The sequence below is a fragment of the Pseudorca crassidens genome, chromosome 16 (assembly GCF_039906515.1).
Source record: "Pseudorca crassidens isolate mPseCra1 chromosome 16, mPseCra1.hap1, whole genome shotgun sequence".
In the NCBI taxonomy this organism is placed as follows: Eukaryota; Metazoa; Chordata; class Mammalia; order Artiodactyla; family Delphinidae; genus Pseudorca; species Pseudorca crassidens.
Genome location: NC_090311.1, coordinates 28,037,400 through 28,057,931, shown reverse-complemented (window position 1 = coordinate 28,057,931; position 20,532 = coordinate 28,037,400). Strand labels below are relative to the sequence as shown.

At 43.9% G+C, this 20,532-nt stretch overlaps 1 protein-coding gene across 1 annotated transcript; it reads right to left on the bottom strand.

The window, feature by feature from the left end:
• Window positions 1-15: 15 nt before the first annotated feature.
• Window positions 16-19,015, bottom strand: PKD2L1 (polycystin 2 like 1, transient receptor potential cation channel). Its single transcript, XM_067709703.1, is given in 11 exon segments — window positions 16-151; window positions 373-471; window positions 1,749-1,896; window positions 1,899-1,929; window positions 2,112-2,279; window positions 2,959-3,187; window positions 3,356-3,580; window positions 4,557-4,596; window positions 4,599-4,797; window positions 5,268-5,395; window positions 18,822-19,015. Coding segments are annotated over 10 exon segments (1,302 nt in total). The 5' UTR covers window positions 18,862-19,015; the 3' UTR covers window positions 16-151; window positions 373-377.
• Between the last annotated feature and the right edge of the window lie 1,517 nt (window positions 19,016-20,532).

The following is a 20,532-nucleotide window of genomic DNA, read 5'->3' as shown; positions in this document are numbered from 1 at the left end:
ACAGACCAATGTCAGGGAAGGTTGGATCTCTGGGTGCTCACTCCTTCAAGGTGTTGGTGAAATCCTCAAACTGGATCTTCTGCTCCCCACCCTGCAGGACCTTCTGCACGTCTGAAACCTGCTCCTTCCTCAGATGCAGCCTCAGGAGGGCCTTGTTGTAGCCCTGGAAGGGGAAAGGAAACAGGCACCAGTTCCCACAGCCTCCTCTTCATCTCTTACTCCCACGCCCACCCACAGGGTGACAGGATCCCAGGGATAAGCTGAAGGCACACATGGGCACAGGCCCCTAACCAGTCAGGCACAGACCAGGACACAGAGCCTCGGACCTGGGCCCTGATGCACACGTGTGGCTCAAGGAGACCAAGTAGTCACCTGTTTCAGGAGGTCCGAAAGCTGTAGCTCATCCTTCTGTCCAGCCAACTCCTCTCTGACCTCTGAGTATGTGTCATTGATGATGGCCAGAAACATATTCTGGAGGATAAAACAGGGACTGGGGTCCTTACTCCCAGACCCATTAACAGCATCGAGCCCATTGACCCTATTAATGTCCCAGACACATGTTCTAAAAGGGCCAGTGCTTTCAGCCCCAGCTCTGCAGCCCACTAATCCCCACATCTCTGGGTCCCCAGAGCCCAGCCTTTCAGCATAATTCTGTTACAGATGGGTCATGCTCCCTCATCAACCGGGTGTCCTCACTCAACTGCTGCAGTAACGACCACAAAGATACCCCAACATATGCCACAGACCCCCTCCATGTAAGAGTCCACCAGTCACTGAAGCCAGAAACTTTCCACGGTGAGAGTAAAATTGTGCTCTCTTTACCATCCATCCCCAATCCATGTCTGTATCCCCATCCACTGATCAAATAAAGAAACATACTGGCTTTCCTGATAAAAATCAAACCCAAATCTTTCATGGTTGGCAGGGAGAGAGAGCAAATACACAACAGTGGTAGTAGAAAAAGCCAGAGATCCCCAGAGGAAGGGGAGTCTTAGAGAATAGGCGGAGAAGCTTCTAGGGGCAGTCTCTTCTCCTCATGAGGCACTTTTCCTTCTCCTTCCATCCTTGGAGGATAGGGGTTTGATTTTAGTGAGGGAGCCTGCAGATTTCCTTATACTGTGCAAACTGCCTAACTGTGCTGACCACACATTAGCCAGCTCTCAGAAGATCCGGAAGCTCTTCCCTCCCCCACCTCTCCACACTTGATTTGAGAAACCCATCATAATCATTAGTGCAGAACATGGAGGGGGGGTCAAACCCCCACCCTGCAGGCCATCCACGTCTCCACCCTTCAGGTTCCCAAATCCCCACCCCTCAGAGGGACCCTCACGAGGAGCACAAAGAAGACGAAGAAGACATAGGTGAAAAAGTAGGCTGGTCCCAGGATGCGGTTGGCATTGTTGATAGCATTGTAGTCAAAATCCCCAAGGATGATCCGGAACTGAGTGAAACTTAGAGACCGGGGTCTGGGACTCACCCAGAGCCCAACCACAACGCTGACCCCATCCCAATTTCCTCCCTACCGCTCTTCAGTGAACTCAGACCCGTCCCTGCACCTCCGCCCAATCTGATGGAGACAGAACAGGGTGCAGAGACACTGAGCACACACACCAGGGCTTCCAGGAACTCACACAGATGCTTAAGCACAGACACGCCCACGTCCACATACCCAGCTGCCCCAAGGATACACACATCCACAGAGCTGGAGGGTGAGGGGCCAGGGAGGAGTGAAGGGGCAGAACACACACATGCACTTGATGAAAGTGCTGAAGCTTTCCACTTGGGTCCCCAAAAGCAGGTAGCCCAGCTGGGCATAGGCAAAAAACACGATGAAGAACATGACGGCGAAGCCCAGGATGTCCTTGGCACAGCGGGCCAGCGTGGAGGAGAGCTGGTCATGGTCTTACTGAAGCTGATGTACTTGAATATCTGGAAGGGCCATGTTGAACCAAGCAATTAGGGAAGAAAACAGAAAAGCCTGGAACGGTCCATCCCAGGGGCCTAAGGGGGCCACAGGAGTTGCCACACCAGACAAGGAAAATGAGACAAGTCCTGAGGAAGGGAGAACGCGTGCCCTGAGGTGTTGCTGGGGGTGAGGAATCCCAGGGTACCTTGATCCAGGCAAAGAAGAGGTTGACAGCGTTCATGTTGTATTGTGTCTGCCAGAAGGCGAGGAACTCAAAGTCAGCATACGTGTTTGGCTGCTGCAGAAGCTTCCCCATCAGCCGATTCACCTCGAGGGTTCGGAATATGTGGAAGCCCACATCCACGATGGAGAGCTGTTACAACAGGACCCGGGGGGTGTCAGAGAGTCAAGAGGATCTCAAGGGAAGTTCAACAGTGAGGTCCCAGGGGTGAGCTACGGTGCGTAAGACAGGTGGGGAGAAAAACCACATCCTTCCCTGCTGAGTTGTTGACTATCTCAGGTTCAAAAGGAACTGGATAGGATGATTGGGGAACGTCTTAAAGCCCAAGAGAAGGCTTTAGGGCCAGTGGTAAATATGTAGGTTGTAAAGGACCATGGAGAAATGGAGCCAAGCAATTTTATTTCCCCCACCACTTCCCAGCCTTGGTCAGAAATTAATGTGTCCTGTTAATAGGAAGGTGACGAAGATGAAGAGGCAGAAAATTTTAATAGGAGTGAAGAGAAAAGGCGGGGGGGTGTCAAGGGGACAGGTCATGAAGGCAAGAGACAGAAGAGGAACTTAATATCAAGTACAAAAATAAAAGAGCAGGGCCTGGATCATAAGCCAGAGGGAGAGGGGATATAGAGACAGGATTTTTCCAGGGCTGAGCCAGGGGAACATCAGCCTTTGGTTTAGGGAGCTGTTACTCAGTGATTTGACCAGAAGTCACAAGGAGGACTTGGGACTCCAAAAGGAAGAACTTGGAGCCCCTATCAGGGTAGATTCCTTCCACCACCCCATATGTCCCAAGTCTAAGATATCTGTCCCTCACCAAGACGACCACCAGGTCCAGAATGTTCCAGATGCTGCTGAGGTAACGAAGCCGGTGGATGTGGAGCCCCAGGCTCTCCTCCACTACGTAGTAGACGATGAAGATGCAGAAGATGATCTCACAGCCAGTGATAAAGAAGTCCCAGTTGCCGACACAGCGGATCAGCTTAACTGTGCAGATTTGCCAGGATGGGATGGTACCTCCTGTAGCTGGAAACTCCACCACCAGTCTGTGGGAGGAGGGGGAGATGTCTGGTAGGGCCTGGGCTGGAACAGTTCTACCCATCCCCTCCCCTCCCCACCCCCACCATAGGGTACAAGTTTAGGGAAGGGTCTCCAGCAGAGGAGAAGGGAATCAGGAGCCATGGATGGAGGGAAGGCAGGGAACGGGGACCCACCTCAGAACACAGAAAAGATTAATATTGGCGTTGTAGACTGAAAAGTCAATGAAGACCACCCGACTGCCCCTGTCCGGCCACAGGCTCTCCTGAAGGTCCCTGAGTGCCTCTGCACTAGTCTGTCGAGATCCTGGAAGGTCCAGGTGGTAGCCACCTCCGCTGTAGCTTGTGAGCTGGCCCCAGTGAGAGAAGCCCCCCAGCTCATCCTGTGAGTGGTAGGTCTATCTGTCACAGAAGAAGCCATCTGAGCAGAGAGGTCTGAACCAGCCCCAGAAGCTGGTCTCCCAAGGCAACGGCAATACTTTATAATTGTCTTGGCTTTACAGTTTCATATATATATATATATATATATATATATATATATATATATAAAATATATTTCACATATATTACCTTGTTTAATATAACTATTTGAGGAGGGGAGGGTAAATATTATCTACATTTTACAAATGAGGAAACTAAGACTCAGATATCTGAGATAATCCAACTAGTTAGTGGCAGAACTGAAACTCAAATGTAAATCTCCTGATTTTCACGTTGTCACCAAGCCTACGGATGACAAACCCAAGCCCACTTTTGACGCCAGCCTGAGTAGTCCCCATAAAGGAAGCACCTGGCCCACATAAGCCAGAAAAGACCCCTTCTGCTCTTGTAGTTTTGCACCTGTCTACTTAACCCTATGATTTTCTGTTCTGTCCACAAACTTTCCTCCCTGGACCCTTATTTCCTTCCCCTTCTTCCTGTCCTATCCACACATCTCCCGTTTCTTCCCTAATTCCTCATCCATCCTTGGCCCCTTTCTGCCTTCCGCTATTAGTTCCAAGGGTCAGACTCTTCCAAGCATGACTCGTGTGGCAGCATCAATGTTTCATCCATTCTCCATACCCCTGAGGGAATTCTGGGCAAGAAAGGATGCTTCCTCTGGCAGGAGTGCCTCCAGAGTAGGGCAACTGTGACTGTGACCTGTGTGTGGAAACAAGTCCAGAGGCTATGGCTCTGTCTGCTAACACACCCTCTCTGTTCCTCAGTGACCCCAGACCAAGGTCTCCAAACAGTCACAGATGGGTCTCAGAGAGATGCCCCCCACTCCCCCAAGTACCCCCAAGGCTCCTTAAGACTCAATGGAAGTAGTTCCCAAACCTGGGATGGTGTCAGGCTCAGAGGGGCAAGCCCTGCGACACTGGTGGGGGGACTCACTCACGCTATGCCACTGAGGAGACCAAAGGGGAGTTGTTCTTCTTTGGGGTGTAGACGTCGTGGCAGCTCAGAATGTCCTCGTGGAAGTCCTCGTGCACCACTCAGGAGTCATTGCGGACCCTCAGCTGCCACAGCCTCGGAGCCCCCAGCAGCAGGTTCTCATAGTAGATGACGGAGTGGGAGCCGCGGCCCAGGCTCTGGTTGTTGTACCATTTGGTCCAATACAAACTGTCCAGTAGTGGGCCCTGGGCAAATTAGACCGTGAACTGGGTTGAACCTGACCCAGCCTCATCCTGACCCTTACCCTTAGAATGACCTTTTCCCACACTCCCTGACCCCTCCAGCTTGTCTCCAGTATGCTTCCGTTGGACTCTTCAGCTGAGTCATGAACCTTGGCCAGATCTTAGCCTGATGTGGCCTTATTCTTTATTTAAAATACAGTTTGAAATTCTGCCTTACCTCTGATTCTCAATACTAGTTGAAGTACTGACTTAAATCTCTGATTATCATCCTGATTTCTAACCTATCACTAGCTGAACTCTGTCTAGTCTGACCCTTTAATTCATGCCTGATCCTTTGACTCGGCCTGATTCTGGAATGACCTGGTCTCTGGATATGGCCTTATCCACTGTCCACTGACATCCCTGAACCCTGGCCTGTAGCCTCAGGCTTTAGGCCATTGAGAAGAAGAGGGGAGGGACAGAGGAGATCTCACATCCCAGAAGTCGGCCATGCTGCTGATGGCCTGGAAGGAGACTCCAGTGTCTGATGGGGTATGTAAGAAGAGCTCAGACCTCACTTTGGTGTAGTAATAGGCGCTGGAGCTTGTCAATCCATAGGTCACTAGAAACCAACCCAAGAGGCTGTGTCTTGAACACTGTTCCCTTCTCCATTATCCAGAGGGGACAGGAAAGCCTCTGCCCTGAGGCCAAAGATGCCACCCGGATGGGACCTATCCCCTAGAGTTGGCTAAGGAGGCTGACGGTTGCATTGGGGAAACCAGGGAATACATTAGGGAAGAGTTGTGGTTATAAGCTCTCTTTCTCTCTTCCCAACTCACCTCAGAAAGACTGAACTCCACTCAGTAATTATCTCTTGACATCATCATTCTGAATATTCACTTTTCTCTTCCGGAACCAGCTTAACTTCCTAGTTCTTACTCCCCAGAGCCAGGAAATTTCTACCTTCTGCATCAGGTAGTGCTTCCTTTTATTTGTCCTCTATTAATGCCCTTGGGAAAATGCCTCCAAATTCTAGAGTATGCCAAGGCCCTGGTCAAATATCGTACAATGGAGATGTGGTATCCTGGACCTTGGAGTCAGCGACTCTGCAGTCATGGGAGTAGGAGGTAGGCATGGCACCTCTGGCCCTGGTGCATCCTGATGGGCACAGTTGTCTCCTGAGAGAGGGACTCAGAGCATCCCCAGATCAAAATAAAACATGGCCTTTGCCCTGAAGAACTAGATCTCCCTTGACCACCCTAATACACACATCTGAAGTAGGGCTGTCAAGGGACGCTATAAGTTTTCTGGTTAAAGGCACAATTTGAAGAGTATAAGCCATTTACTTCATAGATTGCCCCTCAATTTAGATTTGTTTGATATTTCCTTGTGTTTAAATTCAGATTATACATTTTTGGCAAGGAATATCAAAGAAGGAGACTGTGTCCTTTTCAGTGCATGATATTAGGAGGCATAAATTGTGTAACTGTATTATTACTGGTGATATTAACTTTGATCCCTTGTTAAGGTGGTATCATCCAGCTTTCTTCAATATACAATTATTATTTTTCTCTTTGTAATGAATACATATTCTGTGGGGAAATACTTGGAAACTATGCAAATATCCTGTTATTCATCAATCTTTCACTTACTAGTTTTAGCATCCTTTGACAACTTTTGCCTAATTATTACTATTAAGGTTGTCAAGCTGTGATTTTCTCATTCCATCATTCCCTCTGCGTTTATTAGTTGGCATTCTCTTCAGGAAGGGCTTTTCCTTCTTCCTCATTAATTTATTCATGTATATATATCAGTATGAACTCATGGATTTCTGTCTTTAAAATTTTTATAATTCTATAAAACTTTTTATAATTTGTCAATATTTTGAATTGTTACTCAGTTTTTTAGCCAGGTCATGAAAAACAAGGAAATTGTCCTAAAATACTAAAGAACCATGAAAACTACATGCAATATGTGCATCCAGTTAGGATTATATCCTGGACCATAATTTTTTTCTTTTGCTGTAAAGGCTATTAGTGGAATAATTGGTGAAACTGTAATAAGGTCTGTTCATTAGATGATAGTACTGGATCATCGATAATTTCCTGACTTTGATCATTTCCTTGTTTTTACAAAATACACATTAAAGTATTTAGAAATAACAGGACATTATGTCTGCAGTTTACCCTCAAACAGTTGTGTGTGTATATGTGTGAAGAGAAAGAGGTGGGCAGAGAGAGAGAATGATAAAGGAAAAGCAAGCATGGTAAAATATTCGTATTTGGGAGATCTGGGTGAAATATATGTAAGAACTCTTTGTATTACTCTTGTAACTTTTCAGTTCACTAATTAAACTTTAAATCAAAAAATTAAATCAAAAAATTTAAAGTAGGATTTGTCAGCCTCTTGTGAGCAATTCCCTTTAAGAATTTTATTTTCAAATCTTGGAACATATTTTATTCCCTTTCTGGAAAGGGAATGCTTTGGTGTGGACTGAAGTTCATCCACAGTCTTGGGGGAAAGAAAGGCCGGTGAGTGGTCCCAGATTAGGCACAAGCAACGTCATACGTTTCCAGGAGGAAATCAGCAAAAAGAAAGCATTATTATTTCACATTTCCGCATTCCACTCTATTAATTCCAAGAAATGACTTGACTTCTCTCTAAATCAAATCTGTGATTCCCATCCTCAGTATCTGTAGGACTCAGACTCAACTCTTCTGGATCTGGAAAATGGGTTGGAAATCAAACTTCTGTCTGCTGAGGGTCCGCCGCAGTTAGAACTGATGGTCAGTGAGCTGAACTTTTTCCTAAAGACATTGCTGATTAAATTGTTATACCTCTAGATGGCCACTAGGTGGTAGTCACGGCTATATCTTTTCCTCCTCTCCAATTCTCCAAAGTTACCACTCAAAATCAGTATTGCTCTGAACAGATTGTCAACCCTTTACGGAGGCATAACATCACTGATTATTATCCAAGACAGTAAAGACTATGTATTCTGAGAAAAATGGTTTCACCTAGTCAAATGCCCACTGATACTCAGAACACCTAATATATGCCCTATGTTAAGTGCTTGACATGCTTATTTCATTCAATCCTACAACAACCTTATGTATTAGGTGCTATTATTTCCCAGTCTCAGAGGGCTGAAGTCACTTTCCCAAGGTAAACAACTAAGGGAGCCAGGATTCAAATGCAAATCTGTTTGCCTCCATAGTAAACTAATTCTGTTCTGCTTTAAGGACAGCACTATATCCAAAAGGTAGAAGTTACAGGAGGGAAAACTTAAGTTTCATAAAAGGCAGAGATTCCTAACCATTAGTGCTTCCTATTAAGAAAAGGACCACACTTCACAAACATCCATTTTGCCCCTGAGAGTGTCAGCAAAGGACCATCTTCTGAGGATCACGTGGAAGGGGTTCCTGCAATGGGCAGTGGCTGGCCTTCCTGGAGCCTTCCTTTAAGATCCAGTGAAGGAGTGGAGTTGCTCTGTGTGCTTCAAAAGGTAACACTAGGCCAGAGAAAGGACAGGAGCAGGGAGGAATCAGAATTTGTGTCAGTATATCAAATGTCAGTATGTCAGCACTTTAACACCTTTTAGGTGTAGTGAGGGCCTCATTCCAGGAAATTTTCAGACACTGGACAATGACTACATGAGGATGCTGTGAAAGGGATTCAGAGACCAGGTGGCCACATCCACTACAGGGAATCTGATGTTTTTTCTCTTGGACAGAAACTAAATTCTCCTATACATTATATCATGCCTTTTACCCTTGGCTTCAGGTCAAATTCACAGTTGCTGAATAATAACAATAATCACTACTACTGACACTTATTATTCACCAGGCTTTGAATACATTTTCTCCCATAATCCTGAAAAAAAACCTCATAAAGTAGTAGGAACTATCTGTATTTTATGCAGATAACTGAAATCCAAAATGTTATTAAATAATTTGTCCAAAGATCAGATGGCAAAGAGGTAGACTTGAATTCAAACTCAGGTCTGATTCTCTCCAAAGACCCTGAATTTAGCCACTGCTCTACATTATACTAACATATCACTCCACTACTCAAAATCCTTCTGATTAGGGACCTGACTCTCCTTCCAAAGGTCAATCCAAATGGTTAGGATTGTGCACGTTTATAAGGTATCCTTATAAGAAAACTATTTGAAGAGTTCAATATCTGAGTCAGGAGGCAAATTATGAAAGCAGTTGGTAAACTCAAAAGATCAGCATCTTAAAAGAAGCTTCAGGGACTTCCCTGGTGGCTCCGTGGTTAAGAATCCGTCTGCCAATGCAGGGGACACGGATTCGATCCCTGTTCCAGGAAGATCCCACATGCCACGGAGCAAAGATCCCACATGCCACGGAGCAGCTAAGCCCGTGCGCCACAACTACTGAGCCTGCATGCCACAACTACTGAAGCCTGTGCACCTAAGAGCTCGTGCTCCGCAACAAGAGAAGCCACTGCAATGAGAAGCCCACACACCGCTTGCTGCAACTAGAGAAAGCCTGCGCACAGCAACGAAGACCCAATGCACCCCAAAAATTAATAATAAATTAATTTTTTAAAAAAAGAAGCTTCAAATTTCTTCATTCTGGTATAAGTGAATAAATGTATATAAATCTGTATGAAGAATCATACTCTGACATAGATGAGTCTCGAAGGAAAAAAATCGCAGGCATAAAAATGTTACCTGGGTTATTTACAACATCAAAAAATTACAAGCAACCTAAATGTCCTACAGAGAGGCAATAAATTATAGATAATTATAAATAACTTATATCACTGAGCCACTTAATGGAGTATGATACAACCATTGAAATGGTAATAAAAGCAAAATGCAAAATTGTTTTGCTGCTATCATTACATTTAAATATTTTAAAAATAGTAAATATATAAAACCTTAAAGGAAAATTGGACTTTTTAATGAATAGTATAATAGGCAGATTTTATTTCTCTTCATTCCCATGGAGTTCAATTAATGCTATAATAATAGAACATAAAAATAATAAAATCATTTTAAAATCTTTCTACCTATTTGTTTTCAAGTCACAGGATGAAATTTCCAGGTGCTGGATGCTATATTGGGCTTTGTGACTACTTCCTAAGACCCTCTCTTGGTTCATACCATGATTTTATTTGAGGTATCACACCTCTACTAAGCATCTCACATATGTTGCCAGATGCTGAATCCACAGCTGGCTCTAGGACTTGGACAGGGAGCTCAGTGCTAAGCTAATCTACAAATACCCCTCCCTTGGTACCATTATCAGTTCAGGGATGGGCATGTAATCCATTTGAGATCAAGAACTCATGAAGAGAGATTTCTGGAACATTTTGGGACCTACTGTCTCTTACTAGATATGAATAAGAAAGCCCCAGATGATCCAGACTTAGCATGAAACTGATTGTGCAGCTGAGAGAACTGAATAACAGAAACAGGTGAGTCTTTGATGATGTCCTTAAGCCACTGGATTGATCAGCCCTGAACCCTGTCCTCCTTTGGACTTTCATTACCTAGACAAAAAATTCCATTCAGGTTTAAGCCTGTTTTCACTGGATTTTATTTTATTGTGACATATTCCTTACTTATAGGAAAACCACGACATTTTCAAAAAGATTGCATTATTTCTGAGGAAAATGGAGCTAGAAAAGCTTCTGCTACTGTCTGAACGTCTCTAGAGGGCTGTGGATGACTTTAGCATATCTGTGACAAAGTCTACATTAATTAAAATACATTATTACCCTATATTGAAGAGGGTTTGCTGACTAGGTCAACTGAGGATGATATTCTAGGAATTCCATTCATTTCTCAAAGCTTTCTGAACTATATTTTTGGGTAAAGTCAGGTTTCTAGAATATCATGAAATTTATACACACAAACATATATATGTGTGTTTACAAATATCTAAATTGTACATATATGCACACATATATGTATGTACAGAGATACATAAATATATATATATACGTATGTAAATATATATCCCTACTCCTAAAAATTGCCTTTATAGAGTAAGGATATTATACAGATTTTAAGGGAGGCAGATATAAAACACAGTCAAAAGAAAAGTAGCTCCAATCTTTAACATTGCTTTTATCCATTATGATATTCCATGTTTCTTACATAAAATCCAACAAAGCCAATTCTTCCCAGAGTTAGCATCTTCTTATTAACTGGTGTGCTCTTTCTTACTCACAATGAGAACTACTCAATCTATTTGTGTTTTCTTCTTTGCTTTGGTTTCCAGGAACCTCAGGCTTTGTTCTCACTTGCAGTGCATTTGTTTATCTTAAATTATCTTCCTCCCCTTCCTCCCCTATCTCTTCCCAGTCTTTTGTTAAGTCTTTTTATTACAATTCTAAAGGGTTATATTTTATTGTATCTGTGTTTTAAAAACATTTATTTATTTATTTATTTATTTAGTTATTTATTTGGCTGCTCTGGGTCTTAGTTGCGGCACGCGGGATCTTTTTTTTTTTCAGTCATGGCATGAGGGATCTAGTTCCCTGACAAGGCCCTGCATTGGGAGCGAGGAGTCTTAACCACTGGGTCCCTGTATTTGTGCTTTTTAATGTAACTGGCTCAGATTCCTTTTGGACATAGGTGGGGCATAAGTATATTGTAATTAACTAAGTGTGACTGTAATAATTATTATTAATCATCATCATCGTGAGCTTGAATAATAATTTGATTTTATCCATTCCCATATTTATAGTAGAGACCAAATATTCTTGTCCTCCTTTTTGAAGTGCTGGAAGACCTTCCCAGATCAGAGCAATAAGAAGTCAGCAGTTGCTTTGTGCCTCTCCTTTCCCGGGTGATTGCCATACAGGTTATCATCATGCTACTGAGCTCCTTCCCTGTCCCTAATTACTATTTAAGGGAACATAGCCATCCTTTTCTAACAGCGCTCTTTCTGAGCAGGAATGAGATCCCTTCTCTCAACTAATTGACAAAGAACCTTGAAGAGCTGGGGTGCTTCTGCCAGCAAGTGTATAATTCCTTTATGTGTCTACACTACTCCTCTGTTGGAAACTCTGTGCCTTCAAGTGTTTGACACGCAAAAGCCAACTGCTAACTGGCTAGCTCTGAGGAAAAGCATTGAGGATGCTTCTCTAGAAAAATGGAGGTCTCTTTCACCCCAATCCCAGCCCTGGCAGTCATTATGTGGATAGAACTTCCACTGTGATAACAGTCCTCCAACTGTTGAAGAGTTGGAAGTTCCTTGGGCTTTACCAATTCTATATATTTAACCAACAGCTCCTCTGATGGTCTTTTCCTGAGCCTCTCTTATCACCTGGCTTGCGGAGAAGCTCTCTGAAATATCTTTACCTATTTATTAGGACACTGGATACTGTTTGGCTTTGGTCATGTAAATAATTTGGAGGGAAATAAGGTCTATGATTATCCCTACAGGGTGAGTCTACTATCTTGTGAAATAAAATACAGTGCCCTGAACTCACCCTTCTTAATGCCTCCCCAACAGCCTCTGATGATAGTTTCACAATAGCTTAGCTAAACACTTTAGTACTCATTCCTGATGGAAAAGAACCATATCTCATCAGCTTCCATTATGATTTATGTCAGGGAGGTTATAAGTTCCTTGATTTCCCCAGGTTCCGTTAGCTGTTACTGCTCCCATGCCAAACTATGGGCACGATTTACTCTTCCCCTACCTGGCACAAACTGCTAGTTATTCCCCAATAGCTTTCCTCTCCTTCTTGCATAATAATATAATTTTATCTAGGGGCACATGGCTGCCCAACTAAACATCACATTATCCAACTTCCCTTGCAGCTAGGTATAGTGACATTTGAATAAATTTTGGCCAATGGAATACAAGTGAAGTGACATGTTCCCATGTACATCTCTGACTTATGTCCTTAAAAGGAAGGAAAATGCTTTCCCTTTCTATTTTCCTACTTCCTGTTGGCTAGAGCATGGACATAAGAGCAGGAGCTGGAACATGAGACAGATGCCATATGTTGAGGATGGCAAAGCAATAAGGTAGAGTGAGCCTGGGCCCCACATGATTGTGGAGCCCCACATTAGTCCAGGGCTTCTTATACCTCAGATTGTTACATGACAGAGAAACAAGCTTCTATCTTATTTAAGCCACTGTTATTGCAGCCAACATCCCAACTGAAGCAATTCATATGAATACATCCATATCAGAAGGATACTTTGCAAAAGGAACTTTTCTAAGAAAATTAGGATAAGCATAGAGGGAAAAAGAGTTGAAGTCAACAAGCTGTTAGCACAAAATTCCTATCCTAAGAAAAGCCAAGTCTAATCTCAGACCTCTTGGTTAAAACCATTTACTGGATACACAGAACATTTTTCCTTTTCTTAGTACGATGTCCCCTATTAAGAAATTCTTTTGTTGTCAGGACTTCCCTGGTGGTCCAGTGGGTAAGACTCCGCGCTCCCGATGCAGGGGAGCCGGGTTTCATCCCTGATCAGAGAACTAGATCCCGCATGCATGCTGCAACGAAGATCCCACAACTAAAACCCAGTGCAGCCAAAATAAATAATAAATAAATAAATAAATAAACAAATAAATACAAAATGAAAACTTTTTAAAAAAAATAAATTATTTTGTTGTTCTTCTTGGGCAATTCCTCCCTTCACTCTCTTCTTTGCTTGCCATTCCACTGACACATTCTGATTAATGCTATTGGATCATCCAAAGTTGGATTCCAAATGCCTTATGGTTCTTAAGATGGAGAGCAGGCAGAAGAAAGTTGGGACCTGGAAATGAGGGAAGGGTTAAGTCCTCAGAGCTTTCACTGAAGGATTTCACATCAGTGTATCTAAGAGAGTACAGCTGAGAGAACTCTATCACTCACAGCTGCCTTGGTAACTAAGCATTATCAAGCCTTTTAGGACTCACGTTGAGAGGATTAAAGTTGTAGAGAACCTATGACTACACATGGCCCGTTTCTTCTTAGGAAAGCAGATTCACGGCCAAAGGGTTATGAGTTGCTTTTGAAGGAATCCAATCAGGCTGAAGGTGATCATTCTGAGAAGTGGAAAACGAATCCAAGAACTGACCAGTGATCCCCCTAAAACTTCTGATAGCTCTGAGATCTTATGACAGGGGTAAGAAAGACCTATAAATATGTGTCCATGCTGAATCAATTTCATAACAGATTATCTCAGGGGATGAAATACTGAAATAAGATACCTACGTGATTGAAGATGGGACTAGGGAACAGGCCACAAGAATACACTTGTGATCAGCTGCTGGAATTTCTCTGTTCTGTTCAATTTCTTAGTGCAGATGCAAGAGCGAGCAAAAGCAATTGATTCTTATAGATTTAATATAACCTTAGCTGATGGATTGTAAACTGTTACATGGTTTCAGAACGACTTGAAAAGTTTATTAAGACAGCAGTTAAACCAGGAGGTCAAAGGCCCTGAGGAAGATGGATGGTCTTCTTCAGGGCCATCCTGGAAAGAGAAAATACTGCCCCCCAAATAGCATAGTTCTTGTCCAAAAACCTCAAGACATAGAATGAACTTCAGCAATATCAGGAGAGATATATGACATATATAGCTTTGGTCTTTAAGAAGGGCACACTGTTTCAAGAGAAGATGCCAACTGGGGTATAACATAAGAGACCTGCCTCAGTATGGGTTTTTTTACTAGCTGATGAGTCAGAAGTGGTTCTACACATATCCTCCTAGAAGGTTATAGAGTAAGATTGTGCTTGCTCTTATCTGTGTTTCCTTGAAAGATTTTGCCTGAGATCTCCCAGAGACTGATCATCTTGAAAAAAGCCAAGGCCATGGAGAGTACTATAGACCTGAGGTTTAAAGACTTTGCTGCCTAGGACTTCCCTGGTGGCACAGTGGTTAAGAATCCGCCTGCCAATGTAGGGGACACAGGTTCGATCCTTGGTCCGGGAAGATCCCACATGCCGCGGAGCAACTAAGCCCGTGCGCCACAACTACTGAGCCTGCGCTCAAGAGCCCGTGAGCCACAACTACTGATCCCACGTGCCACAACCACTGAGGCCCACGAGCCTAGAGCCCATGCCCTGCAATAAGAGAAGCCACTGCAATGAGGAGCACGTGCACTGCAACAAAGAGTAGGCCCCGCTTGCCACAACTAGAGAAAGCCCACGTGCAGCAACGAAGACCCCACCCAGCCAAAAATAAATAAATTAAATAAATTAAAAAAAAAAAGACTTTGCTGCCTATATCTACCTACACCAAAGAGATATTTAATACTAAAACTGAGGAAGCATTAAGAGAAGAGCCCGTGATGTTAAAGGGTGCCATGGCTAGAGTCCTTGAAAATGTGGACCCAGGAAAGCTGGGAAACCAGGCAAGACATACCTAAACCACATATATCGGGGTTACCCCAATTATGATGCCACCGTTTCACGCACTATCCTTATAAAAGATTACAGAAAGGTGACTAAGGTATAGTAGAATTGGTAATGAGTGATTTCACTACAGAGAAGCCATGGACTTCACCTGTAATTTTGCAATCCAAGCTGCATGCATCAATGATTCCGTGAAGACTGTAGGATAATCAATACCATGACCAAACCATAGGTTCATCCAATGCCAAGAATTGATTCTCTCTGGAGTTACAGGGTCTGTTAAGGGTAGCCCATCATTGATTGGCTCATGTGATATTGCAAAATTAAAGCAGTCCAGGAAAAATGTATGAAGACAGCTTCAGACACGGCAGATAAATGCATCACCTCCTTTACCACAGGGCATGCTCACTCAGTACACAAAAGGAGGCTCTCAAATTTTTCTATAGAAAGGGAAGACATATTTAAGTAATTAATATATGGATTGATTTTTAAATCATTTAAATAGAGACCATGTCATTATCGCTTTGAAGGGCGTGAACTCCTTGAAACACATTATCAAACTTTTCCTATGTAAGTTGGTACAACTGAGGCAGGAGATAGATGGGCTCCAGGCTAGACATTTACAACTGGTCTCCTGTTCACACTTCCTGGGGTAAGAAGAAGATGGGCTCCAGGCCAGACATTCATTACTAGCTCCCTGTTTACATTTCCTGAAGCAAGAGACAAATGGGCCCCAGGACTACATATTTATGACTGGTCTCCTGTCTATATTTCGAGATCTGCACCTCATAAAAACCAGCAACAGAAATAAGGTAAATAACCAGACGTTGGACATTTTTATGGCAGGGACAGAGTGGGACTACACCCTGTTAAAAGATCAAGAGGTCATACATTTCCCATCCTTGGGGCAAGGGAAACATCGCACATGCGCAGAAAGGCTCCTTGGGGGTCAAAAAGGAGGGGGCACCACCCCGTAATACGTGATGCTAAGGCCATCCCATAGGCCTCTGGGCTGTAATCCATCTTGGAAGAAAGTTGCGCACGCATGTTGGGGAGGCTCCTAAGGCAGGTCAGGTGTGGAAAAAGCAACCAGATAATTGGCCAAAGGTAAACAAAGACCCAGATGAACTGACCTATAGAAATGACTTAACCGCCTCTTTACTGCACTCCTCCTTATTAGGGAGGATGCCCCACCCTTTCTCTCCAGGTGTGCATCTCTGCCTTGCTTCTATCTTAACTAAACAAAGTGTTTCTCTGTGCACTCTCCCACTTGTTGCTGTGCTATGTCTCTAATAATAAACTTTGTACCTGTTTTTACAGGTTTGCCTCTGTGAGAAATGCATTTTTCACTGGGGGCAAGAGCCAGGGGGTCCGGTGGCCAGGATTCCTAGTTTTCGTCCAGGCTACCCAGGTTCAATTCCTGGGCAGGGAATTAAGATTTCGCTTCACAGCACCACTCATTGCTGCCTCGCCGAGATCACAACCACTATGGAAAACAGTATGGAGGTTCCTCAAAAAACTAAAAATAGAATTGTCATATGATACAGCAGTCCCACTCCTGGGCATATATCCAGACAAAACTCTAATCCAAAAAGATACATGCGTCCCTATGTTCACAGCAGCATTATTCACAATAGCCAAGACATGGAAGCAACCTCAACATTCACCAACAGATGAATGGATAAAGAAGATGTGGTATACATATACAAAAGAATATTACTCAGCCATAAAAAAAGAATGAAATAATGCCATTTGCAGCAATATGGATGGACCTAGAGATTATCGCTAAGTGAAGTAAGTCAGAAAGAGAAAGACAAATACCATATGATATCACTTATATGTGGAATCTAAAATATGACACAAATGAACCTATCTAGGAAACAGAGACAGACTCACAGACATAGAGAACAGACTGGTGGTTGCCAAGGTGGAGGGGGTTTGGTAAGGATGGAGTGGGAGATTGGGGTTAGCAGATGTAAGCTGTTATATATGGAATGGATAAACAACAAGGTCCTACTGTATAGCACAGACAACTATATTCAGTATCTTATGATAAACCATAATGAAAAAGAATTTTAAAAAAGAATGTATATATATATATATGCATAACTGAAATACTTTGCTGTACAGCAGAAATTAACACAACATTGTAAATCAACTTCAGTTAAAAAAACAAAACAAAACACACCTTCCCTGGGGCTCAAGAACCAAAAGTGAACAATGTTCCCCTGGAGTTCCCATCAGAAAGAGCCTTTCACAGAAATCTCAAGAAGCTGTGTCAGGGACAGGAGGACTATGGACAGTGGACCAGAGAAAAAAGTCAAAAGGAAAGAAGAGTCAAATACTGTGGGCAGAGGTAGGTGAGAAGAAAGCAAAGTGGACCAGAGCTGGGGAAAGAGACGAGAGAGAAGAAAGGAGATGCTGGGAGAGTCAGGCCAGGATACAGAAGTACCCAGCAAGAAGCACTGCCCCTGATTCCTGCCTTCACTGCAGGCTGGCAGTTCCTGGCAGATATATATATATATATATATTTTTTTGCGGTACGCGGGCCTCTCACTGTTGTGGCCTCTCCCGTTGCGGAGCAACAGGCTCCGGACGCGCAGGCTCAGCGTCCATGGCTCACGGGCCCAGCCGCTCCGCAGCATGTGGGATCTTCCCGGACCGGGACACGAACCTGTGTCCCCTGCATCGGCAGGCGGACTCTCAACCACTGCGCCACCAGGGAAGCCCCCTGGCAGATATTTTGAAGTGTGAGTTAGTTTCTACAAAGTACATCAAGAGATCCTCCTATACTGAGATTATTGCCATCAGCCATCAACACCTTGGGAAAGCCTCCTACACTTCCCACCTTCGGTGGACATTTCATCTCTGTTTACACAGACCGCCTTCTAGTATAAACCAACCAAGGCCTCTTATCTAAATTTATGTATATCTACATGTGCCTAGAAAATGGCTGAAATTATATACACCAAACTATTAATAGTGGTTAATAACAGTGGCCCTATTGGACTTTTTAAAACAAGGACTATGCATTAGTTAAAATTACATTTTCCTCTCATACTTGCCCTTCCAGACTCAGCAAAGCTCTTGCATTTCCATAGTCTGAGGTCTTAGCTGGCTCTTGCTGCCTCCTTCGACCCCTGCCTCCTCCAGGCTGAAAGCCAGAGATGTTAAAACAAACAAGCAAGCAAACGGCAATGACTTTAGGCTTCCCTGGCATTGACTCTGGGCCTCCTCGGATGTGAATGGTTGCCTGCCTCTGGGACCTGCAACAGTTCCCAGGTCTCTCTGACCATTCTGCCCCTCACATCTTGCCATGGTCCAGAGCACTCCTTCACTATTACATTCATCACACCACATGTCACTGTTGGTTTACATGTCCACCTCTTTTGCTCCTTGAAGGCAGAGGATGAGTCTCTCTATTTCAAACCCTTTTAACAGTTGGCCTAGGGCCTGACACATAGTAGGACTTCATAAATGTTTGAATGTATGAATACCCAAGCTCTCATTGTCTCAACTGTCCTTTTCCTTCATGCTGTGAAATAATCTGCTCACCTTTGAGAACCACTGCCCTATGCCTCATTTCTGTGACTAGCACCTCCACCCAGACCTGAGAATCTGCCTGAACTTAAAACCCTAGACGTCCTGCTGCCACCACTCCATAGTGTAAAGAGATCATTATCAATATTATTAAAATCCCTTACCTGTGTACCACATTGCGTAGTTTTCAAAGAGCTTTTCCATGCAATATCTTGCTATAGCCGGTCAGCCATGGCCTGATTGTTCCGCCTTACCCATGAGCGGTTTCCTATGAATCATGAAGTTCAGAGTTTATATGATTAACTCAGGGTCATTCAGCTGGCGAGAGGCAGAGTCAGCACTCAGACTCATGCCTTATGAATACGCGCTACGTGTCCTTTCTCGGGCCACTTACACTGGTGGTGCCCCAGATTTCATCAGCTAGTGCTGCCTGCACTTCCGTGCTTGACTGAAGCATAGCTCTTCTTAAAAATCCTTTCCCTGATCCTAAGATCTAGCACTTAAATGTACCACTGTACTTCTAGAGACCAATGACAGTCCCACATGGGGGAAACTAAATGACAAGTTGTCACTCAGCATTGGACAACAGGATATGTCCAGGCCCACCGGTCTTGTAATAGTGATCCATGCCCCGGAAATTCTGGGACACCAGGGAATTCTGCTATAGCAAATACAGGTCAAAGCCTGCTGGTACGGCCTAAATCCCTATCATTTAAGTTGAACTGACTCAGATCACCTCACCCTAGTACTAGAAGGACTTTGTAATTCTCTGGGTCTGGATAGGCCAAGGGTAACTGAGTGTGCTGAGGCATGAAATCATCATCCCATGGCCATTCTTAATCCTTGGCAACCCTTTCTAGAGGGCTAATCTTTCTTATCCTTGCTAAGCATTATCCTGGTGTTTTCAAACAGACCTTGGGCTTCCGGTGTGTTAAACTTTACATTTCAATATTTTCCAAATTTATAGAAATGATGTGGAATGACAACTGATATTTATTGAAAGCCCACTATATGCCAGGCACTGTACTAAGTACCTTATTTGTTTTCCACCAGTCTCACAAAGGCAGACATTATCCTCATTTGAAATACAAGGATAACACAACATTGCAAATTAACTATACCCCAATAAAATTTTTTTTAAAAAGGGGGACTTCCCTGGCAGTCCAGTGGTTAAGACTCCATGCTTCCACTGCAGGGGTCACGGGTTCGATCCCTGGTCAGGGAACTAAGATCCCACAAGCCGCGCAAAAAAGAAAAGAAAAGAAATACAAGGAAATCAAGGCCTCCAGAGATTTAAGTATCTTGAGCTACATCTTGTCAAAGGCACGTGTCTAGTAACTGGTTGTACCATCATTTGAAGCAAGTCATCTTATTCCAGGTCCCATGCTCTCTCCATCACTGTGCCTTCACTAATGTTATGATACTATGTGACCAATTATCTTCTGCCATCATTACAGCCACATGGGGGTTAGGGGCCCACCCACAGATATTTCCTGAACGTCCAATATCTTTCTGTTCCTTTCTTTGTGAATTCTAGGAATGCTCAGTCAAGAAAGACATCTTCTATGACGGTTTCTTAAAAAATTAAAAATAGGACTACCATATGATCCAGTAATTCTACTCTTAGGTATTTATTCAAAGGAAATGAAATCACTATCTCAAAAAGATATCTGCTGAGAGGGCCATTTGTAGCGGCGCTGGAGGCTGCGTTTGGCAGGCACTGCGAAGACGTGCACAGGAGTGAGGCCCCTGGCCGCTGCAGCCCGTCGCCGCTGCGGTCACCTCGCTTCTCCGCGTCTCGGTCGGGACCTGGTCAGCCCGGGTGCCGCGCTGCCGCCCGGACCGGCCCTCCAGCAGCTCTCGGCCCCCGGGACC